The sequence below is a fragment of the Pteropus vampyrus genome, unplaced genomic scaffold, assembly GCF_000151845.1.
Source record: "Pteropus vampyrus isolate Shadow unplaced genomic scaffold, Pvam_2.0 Scaffold54, whole genome shotgun sequence".
NCBI classification, from domain to species: domain Eukaryota; kingdom Metazoa; phylum Chordata; class Mammalia; order Chiroptera; family Pteropodidae; genus Pteropus; species Pteropus vampyrus.
Window position 1 is genome coordinate 6,821,890 of NW_011888835.1, and position 9,443 is coordinate 6,831,332.

At 44.6% G+C, this 9,443-nt stretch overlaps 1 protein-coding gene across 2 annotated transcripts in view; it reads right to left on the bottom strand.

The window, feature by feature from the left end:
- The window catches only part of EXT1 (exostosin glycosyltransferase 1), a 272,395-nt gene extending 262,958 nt beyond the window's left edge, over positions 1-9,437 (bottom strand). For both annotated transcript variants that reach the window (XM_023530785.1, XM_011360372.1), the window contains exon 1: positions 7,872-9,437. In XM_023530785.1, the coding sequence (XP_023386553.1) occupies positions 7,872-8,833 (962 nt within the window). In that variant the 5' untranslated portion in view covers positions 8,834-9,437. The remainder of the gene's footprint in view (positions 1-7,871) is intronic.
- Positions 9,438-9,443: the final 6 nt, after the last annotated feature.

Here is a 9,443-nt window from a genome sequence, read left to right on the forward strand (position 1 = left end):
AAGACACACACAGGAACAGGGGTGCTGGCCAAGAGAGATATGAAGGCCCAGCGTGGACAGAAAGGAGCCGATCCCAGGTACTGTGCCGGGTCCTGAGAACTAACTGGAGCAGTTCCAGTTCAGTTTTTGCCCCATGTCCCCTTAAAATAAATCCTATCACCTAAGGTGGCCTGACTGATTTCTGCACTTTGCAACCTAAGAGCTTGAAAGGCTATCGAGCAGCTGAGCTGCACTCAGATGAGGTGTCCCCTAAATGTCACCCTCAACTGGTGAAGGGGAAACCTGCATTTTTAGAGCAGTCGACCAGGGAACTCAGGATAAATGGATTCAAGTGAGTGCCTGACTGCCCCAGAGACCACTCTCTACCTGCTCCACCCTGCGCCACGCCACTAGCAAGCTCCAGCTTGAAGGCCCCACGAAGGTCTTTCCACAGCTCACGTGAACAACGGCTGGCTACGTCCCTGGTGCAGAGTCACAGGCTCTCTCCTAAAGGACTCCCCAAAAGACGAGAAGGGGACAAATCCCTACAAATCTCATTGCTGTTCAAAGCAGTTACCATGCAAAGAAAGCCCTGAATATAACTAACTAGGCATAAACTGTTGGTTCACTTCTGTTTTCTGTCTCAGTTTTTAAATCACTTGTAATTGTCTCATTTGCACTTGGAATCGCAGACCTTCCTCACCTGGATGCCCAGAGGTTAAAGCCATGCCCCAATTCACCTCCAATGGACCGTGGAGTCAACAACCAAAGAGAAAATAGAAACGGGGCCTTGATTAACCAACAGTTAGCTAAAAGAATGACATCAACCCAGGGTAGGCCTGCAGATTCTGAAATCCCAGGAAAGGCTGTATACTGCAGGGAGAAGGAAGGTCGAGGACGCCTGCATGGTAAGAAAGGCAGGGAGGTTTTTGGCTCCAGCAAAAACAAAACTTCAAAGGGAACAGAAGTTGTGGGAACTTCAAAGACCCCCTGCAGGACCAATTAACACCTACAAATGTTTATCTAAGCAGTCATTTAATGATGGCTACTCAACTAAAATAGCTATTCTTCCAAAAAGACTGAGTGGGGGGGTAAGGGAGAGGAAGTTCTGTGTCGTCTTCTGAAAGTGACCCTAGTCAAGAAGAAAATGAATATTCCATGCACTGAAACTCATCAGACTTATTTATAACAATAGAAATAAAAAAAGAATGGGGAACAAGTTAAATCTCTGAGAAAATGTAAATGCTTAAATTATTGTACAGCTATGGGTTAGAAAAAATATGCAGCCATTAAAAATCCTATTTGAATATTATAATATGATCTTTCTATTTAGTAGATGAGGAAAATGCTCTTGGATAATATTAAGGGAAAAGTGACATGCAAAAACACACTGAAAGTCTGACTTCAAGTTTATAAACTGACAATGACGGTGAGAATGTTTTGTTCACCGCAGGGGTCCCCAGTTCTAACGCCTATGTGTCTAGCACAAACAAGGCACTTAAGGGAAATGTGTTGAATTCATTATTTACTTCCTATTAATGAAGTAATAATTAACACATCTATACGAGGTACTTAGATATGAGATAAAAGGATCTAATAGAACTATATATATATGTTTGTGTGTTATAACAGGCTGACTACACTGTTTAAAATTAGTGGGGAGCTCTTATCATGGGGATTAGATGAGAAATTCATTTTCATACTCATATCTTCTACATTTTGCCAGTTTTCCACAAAGACAGACTGTGTGTAACGCTTATAATTGTTTAAGCGCTGGTTTTCATTACGGAGCCGAGGACCTGAGAACAGTGAGGTGGAGTGTTCCAGAAACCTGGCCTGTTCTACCAGAAAAGAAGTCTCCCAGTGGTTCTTCTGTTTCTGCTGGATCACTGTCCACACGGAACAGTCACTGCCACCCCAACTACAGAGGGCACGCCGCATGGCGCTGTCAGCGAGGGCAAGGTTCGCCCGTCGTCGTTCACATCCTTGCCTCTCCTAGGGGAGCTCTAGGAGGGAATGAAAAGCAGAGTTTACCTAGACGAGGTCAGGAAACTCTTTGAGTAGAAGAGTTCAAGGAGTTCAACGCTTTAACGTCGGAATTCGGCGCATCCTTATCATGTCTCTGAGCCCTTTTTTTCCCCCTTGGGAAACATGTTTAGAAGAGAAAGGAACAGAAGATCTGACATACAAACACCAGAATCGCACTGAACTCACTAATAACTAGCAGGTACACAGGTAGAAATCTTGTCTGATTCTGTAGGGTGGTAACATTTTGTAGAGGAAAGAGAATTCTCTTCGGAATTCAGGACCCTGGTTAGAACTCTGTTTACTCACTAGATGTGACTTCGGGCTCCTTCCTTCAGATTCGGGGCCTGCATTCTAATCTGTAAAATGGGGATTTAACCCACGTCATACTGCTGTTGAAAGGTTTAAATGAGCTAATAAAGGTAAATTCAAAATAACAGGGACTCAAGAAATCTTCCAGTTTTGAAGGAGTCCCTGTTTATTATAGGAACTTGGTCAGAGGTAGAAGAGCTTCCGAATAAAAACACTTTGTCATTAAGCCCACGGAAACACAAGCTCCGGCGTTCACATCTGCACATCGAACATGTTCAGAAGACAGCAGAACCCAATGAGCACTTAGCCTGACCTGGTTTGTTCTGAAGAGGCTGTGCTGAGAAGTGAACGCCATGAGGCTGGAGCAGGCTTCAGTGAAAACGGGAGAACTGGGAGCCAGAAAACTTGGGATGTAGCCTCAGTTCAGCCATGTACAAGCTGGGCAGCCTTAGACAAAGCACCTCACCACAGTTGGTCTCAGTTTATGCACCTGTAAAATGGCCTGACGAGACACCTTGCAAGATGGCTGTGAGCCAAGCAGCCAAGCCCTATTCAATACAACCTCTGGTGTGACATTAGGGTACTCGAGGTCATTGTTGACAGGTGTTTCTAGCACTGCATTCTGGGGAAGCACATCTGCAGGCCTTCTGACAAAGAGAACGATCACCATCCGAGGGTGTGACAGCTCCCCCTTTTCCAAGTCTGTCTCATCCAAAACTGCCGTCACAGTCAGGGGGACCAAAGGTGGCCTCCAGAGGCAGTGCCTGCCCAAGCTTTAGCAGCAAGCCATTCTAGTATGACAAAATCCTGCAGGCCCCTAGCTTGTTACAGATTCCATTCTAAACTTTCATTAATTCAAATGCACTCAATCAAAATGCAAACGTCCCTAGAAGTAGCACACAACCCCCAAACTGTATTTGCAGATTCCTTGTAAATAAAGCTCTCAGGTGCTCTCAAGACAGCAAGTTCAAAGGAAGTGAGAAAGGAGAAAACAGAACTAGAACCTCAGTGAAAGAAGACATGCTTGCCAACTTCATAATTTTGCATAGGGGTGGCCCTACCTATATTTTTAAACTGTGTTTACATGGTTTATTTTAGAAATGCTTTTGTGCTGTCACATACCTTTTGAGGAAAAGGTGCTAACATATTACATTTAAAACCTGAGAAGCACACTTTCTACCTTTCATTTTGGGAGAGGTAAACAGTCATCTAAGGTTCACTGCTAGACTATGTACTTGCTCAAAGTGTCTGCTAATATTGTTTGGGATAGTGGAGAATAAGCAAATATTTACGTCTTGTGCACATTTTCTTTGGGTGATAAATGCACCTGAATTCAACTTACCATCCAGTTAATTCACAGCCTATTCCCCAAACTCCTGGGGACGGTCCGAAAAACTACTTACCAGTTCCAGGGACGTAGACACCTTAATTGGCAATGAAAAGCAAAATATAAGCTTTAGAACAAGAGTTTGTAAATCTCAGGATGCACTTAGTAGGAGCTGTGTCAAACCCTAAAACTTTATGACAAATTGTGCATGTATGTGGTTTTTTTGTTTTCTTTTGTTTTTACAAACTTTGTCCATAGTCTTCATCAGCTTCCCAAAGGATTCCAAGAGAAGTCCCATAAGAAACAGCATCAATAAGGGTTCAGCCACTAAAATGTTTTCAAGAGTGTCTCTGTAATTGACAGCCGAAGACTGCAGGTCAAGGGGAAAAATTCAGAAGGCTCCCGGGCTCCAGCTACCCCTGCCGCTAACCAACTTTCTGACCTTAAGTAAATCCCTCTTTTGAAACATTCCATCTCTCAGTTTCCAAATCTGTAAGATGAGGATGTTAGAGTTGAATGATTACTTAGTTTCGAGACACGAGGATTATGAGGTACAGGGTTCAACAAACACAGGGAAAGATGTCAAAAAGGCCTGTATAGAATCCTGCCTGTTCCCAGGAGAGCTGCTTAAAATATTCACCACTGCTTTTCTCAAAGGGGTCAAAGATAGAAGCCACCTCTCATTTCCTTCTTCTATTTCAGAAAGCCGAATTTGAAGTTTCACAATCATGTCCTTTGAAGGGATTTGAACTATGAAATTCATGCAAAAATACAGTGATTCTTTAAAGATGCATAAGAAGCTCTAAGATTGTAAAATAGAATTTCTCTGAAGCCTCATTACAAATCATCTAATCATCTGCAGACTTATTTCAGCTGGTGTCATCTACATTTGTTAATATATGTAACTGATGAAAATTAATTGTGTCATAAAAATGGATGTTTTAATATAATCCTGGATTTCTGGATCAAAAATACTGCTATTACAAGAGAAAAGTATTTTTCTTCATTCTATGTCGCTCTCTATACTTTTAATAATAAATGTCCGATTTTCACAAAAGTGCAGGTGAGATCAAAGTCCACAACCATTTAGCACTAAATCTTTATTATCACATAAGGCTAAATTTCACTAAAAGTAACTTTTTTTAGTTGATACATTTTGATATATTCTATAGTATCCTAAATCAGCTATGATACCATAAACTTTCAATCTAATTGTCAGACTCCATAAGTCCAAAGCAAAGTGATATGTGGTTGCTTGTGGCAGCAAATTAAATTGAAGCCTTTTCATAGACACTTGTTAATAAAAAAAAGAAGTAGATGAAAACTGATGTTTTTACACGCCACGACCAAATGAATGCTTAGAGCACCCCTGAAGGAGTCTAAAACCCATTCCACAAAAGGATAAACTAATGTTCAAGGTAATGCATCAAAAGTCACATGATGAATCAGTATGAGAGTCAACTTTGGATGACTTCTATACCTCACTTGAATATCGCGTCCTTCTCTAAAGCTCTGGAGAAAATCAGCACTGGATGTGGGGAGTTCTGCATCTCACACGTGCAAGGCTGACTTATAGGAAACATCAGTATAAGTAGCACAGTAGCGGCTCACTCCAGAACAGGCGTTGCTTCCTATTCGTGAGCATTCTCACCACATTTCAGGGCTCATTCTTCACCTTCACGTGTCCAAAAGTCAACAGTAAAAGGCTAGCATGGTTGCAAGCATCATGTCTCAAAGATGAAGAGTTCTGATAACCCAATGAGAGGAATGAGTTAAAACCGCACATAGATCGGGCTAATGAATATAAACATTCTGCGGCACCATCCTGTCCCATTAAACAAGGTTAGAACTGCAAAGTGTATAAAAGGCGAACAGGAAGAAAATCCAGAAGTGACCCTGCTCAGGAGAAAGAGCAAACTTGCTTTCCTAACTAAATGCCGCTTACTTTTCTGATGAGACCCAATCTTGAGGTCTTGACCCCTTGTGGGTCTTTAAACACAAACCAAAACAAGGGTGTGGGTGTCAGATGTCTTGGCCCAATCACAAAGAGGTCAAAAATAAAATTTAATTAGCAAAAATTAAAGTTTCTAGGAAACCAGCCCCTCCTTCCTTCATTGCCAATTTCCAGAAGAAGCTTCAGCAGAGACGGCAGGGTCTTAATACTGACTTTGGGCACGAGAGGGTAAAAAAGGCAGGATTGTTCTATTGGACTGAGGGTGCTTCCCAAATGTATATTTCAAATTTTCTAAGGTGAGATCTCAGCTCCAGCCCCTTTAGAAGAACGAAGACCACCATGATCTTTCCACAAAATTCGATGAGACTCGCTTTTAGAAGACACTGAAAGGTTAAATTTCATCTCGAGTTACTCCACCATAAGCCAGACAAAGAAATTCCTGAAAGGCTATAAGCATTTTTTTTTTCTTACTGGCACCCACAGGAATAGGTCAATGTAAATGTTGTATAAACAAAGCAGTTCATTACTAACCAGTTTGTTTCTTTTGTGACAAAATTTTAATCCACTACAGCTGCACCCAACATTCACACATAACTGCCCCTGAAGAAAAGTCACATATAGAGTCATAATTGACCTTAGCCTTGAACTTTTCTTATGCCTGAAAAGCAAGGTGTTGGGGGTCGAGGAATCTGAGTGTTGGTTACTTTCTCCTTCACTGTCTACGATCAAGTACAAGAGGACCTGAATTTCCCTTCGAATCACTCCTACAAGAGGCCCAAGTGTCTGAGGAAATCCACAGACAACAATCAAACCTTTCATTTTAGGGCCTCTTTCCCACCATACCCCTTCCTGTTTCAACCAGGTTTGCGAAGCGTTTCCCCTATTCTACATTTCATGAATCAACAGCAAAATCTGCCACCCTCTGCCAGTTCCTCTTGTACTCAGCTGAGAGGTTCCCCTTCCTTCCGTGGGTAGCACAAGGCTGCTCTGGTTTTTAACTGGTGTAACATGGAAATGCACTGCAGGAACTCACTAACTCTTTCACAGCCAGATGTGAGTCTGGTGCGCCGACCCCATCTACAAGGAAATCGACCCACAAAGCTCAAGTTAAAGCAGACTTGTGGAGGCTAGTTTTGACCCCAAATCCAGGGTGTCAGTTACTGCTACTAGGAAGGAAAAGGAAGAGTGAGAAGGCCTACAAAGTAAGCAACTCAGTTACTTAGCAACTGGACAAAACTTGCCTCACTACAGAGGGTAAGGAGGTTTCACAGGCCCATTCACAGTAACAGTCTCCATTTACATGCAAATAGACAGACAAAAGGGAGAGGGAAATCTAAATTAGCAACTGGAGTTTACAGCAGTGGGGCAGAGGCCCAGGTTTTAAAGACAGGCTACTCCTAGCAAGGAGACAGGATATATGCAAACAAACGAACAGACATGAATGAATGAATGAATGAATGAATGAATGAATGAAGAAAGAAAGAGAGAGAGAGAGAAAGAGAGAGAGAGAGAGAGAGAAAGAAAGAAAGAAAGAAAGGAAGGAAGGAAGGAAGGAAGTAAGGAAGGAAAAAAGAAAGAGAGAGAGAAAGAGAGAAAGAAAGAAAAAGAAAGAAAGAAAGAAAGACAAGAAAGAAAGAAAGACAGATCACAGGCCCCAAGCAACTTACACTCTCTCTTCACAAAAGCCAAGCCAAGGGGGGTAGGGAAAATGCAGGCACTAAAAGTTTACAGCTAAAATCAAAACACTTCCACTGCTTATAGAAATTTAAGGCTCATGGAAAGATGACAATTGGAGGCTGGGAAAATCCCAGGGAAAGCAGTTCCCCCTGCTTGTGAGAAAAGCAAATAAAACATCAATCTTGGAGAAAGGTCCCCACGCTCTGGGGGGATTCAGAGCCTCTCCGGGGCCCTAGACGCCCCCTCACAAATACCCTCCCAGCACCCACCGGCGAAACAGTTTCCAGACTTGGATCAAACCCACACCTTTCACTGGAGATACATGGCCTGAACGTTTTTCAAGCAAGAGGGAGACAATGTCGCCTACTTGGCCCAGGAAAGTGCTCCAGGCTTTTCTGTTTGTCCCCAAGAGCTCAAACTCTGTGTCTCCAGCTCCTAGCCACACACCTGAACCAGGCTGCTCAGTGCCAGGCTCAGAACAGGAAGAAAGGGGCCAGAGGGCTCCTACGCCCCACCCCCATCCCCCAACCTCACACCTGCACAAGGTGGGCAGGGCCCAGGGCTGACCGGCAGAGCCCCCTCAGCAGAGCCACTTACTTCTCATACTCGGTGTTGTCTCTGTCACAGCGAGAATCCTTGTGCTTTTGCCAGTCTTTGCCATGCTTGCAGGTGGTGAGGAGCACGACGTCCTCCCCGTTATGGACGTGATATAAGGCATTCCTGGTGTCTGACCCTATCCCTGTCAGGTACCTCTTCCCCTTGAAAACCAGCATGTACTTCCTGAGAGGAGGGATGGTGTTAAACTTCAAAAACCCCCTCTCCCCTCCTGTCCTGGGATGATCCTTAGAAAAGAGGGGAATAGAAACATCAAAGTTGGGTCGGAAGTTTTCAGTACTGATGCTGGCTTTGGCCAGCATCGCCTGGCCGATGTCAAACCCCACGTCCTCGGTGTAGTCAGGCCAGGTGCCAGAATATAAATTAAAAATTAAATGATTCCTACCATTGTTCCACAAGTGGAGACTCTGCACTTTGGATCTCAAATTGTGCACATACTGAGGTGACAACTGGTCTCTGTCTAAAGTATCCAGACTCAGGACAAAGAGGCACGCCTGGCTGGGGTCCGAGGTGTAGAACCTGGAGCCCTCGATAGCCGCTAGAATGTTTTGGTAACTTTCGGCGATTTTCTCCCCTTTCTGCTGCGGGTATACGTAGACTTTGAAGCCGTTTTTCTTGCAAAGGGTGAAATCGAAGCAGGACTCCATGCGGCACTTCTTGCCTTTGTAGATGCTCGAGTTGGCATCTCGCTTCTGCCGGGGGGAAACGTGCGCGTTGGAGTCCTCGTTTTCCACTGGATCCCAAGGAACGAAGGGGCGCAGAGCGTCCGGGAAGCGGGGCCAGAAATGATCCGGACTCGGGTGGTGCAAGCCATTCCGACCGCTGTGCTCGTCTCTCCGGCTGTGGCTCCTCGATGCCCTAAAGTGCAAGCCTCCGAAATAAAACAAAAGGGCGAGACAAGAGCCAGCTGAGAGCAGAATGAAATAGCGTTTTTTGGCCTGCATGTGTCCTGCCTGGGTCAAGAGGATTGTAAATAAACACAAGAATCACCCAAGTTTCCCAATCAACACTTTCAGCTCCAGTCCGCCATCTTCCCGCCTGTAAAGACTTCAAACTCTCCGCTCCCACCTTCTCTGGATGCCTTTCCCCAAGCCGTGGACTGATCCAGCGCATGTGGGCGATTTCTTTAACTTTCTCCCCTTCGGTCTTTCATCTTTGGGTTGCACAATGGACGGGAGAGAGCGGGGCTGAATATTTCGCACCCAGGGCGGGCGAGCAGCGGACTGTAATTTTCTTGCATGCAACAAGACGGAGGAAAAGAGAGAGAGAGGGGGAAAAAAAAAAAAAAAGCTCCCGATGCCCAATCAATGGCAAGACGAAGTGATTTCCTTGCCTCTCGGATTCCTCCCGGCAGCGTGGAGAACGAGCCCCGGGAAAGCAACTTCAACTCATGCACACTCCCGTGCACAGCACTCCGGTTCCAACAAGTCAGCCGATGCCCGGGTGCAGCCGGCTAGTGCATCTTGCAGCTGGGGCGCCGTAACCTCACAAATCCCTGCATCTCTCTTTATTCCCTTCTGCAGCGGCTCCAAGACTCCGGCGGTGCTGACTCCT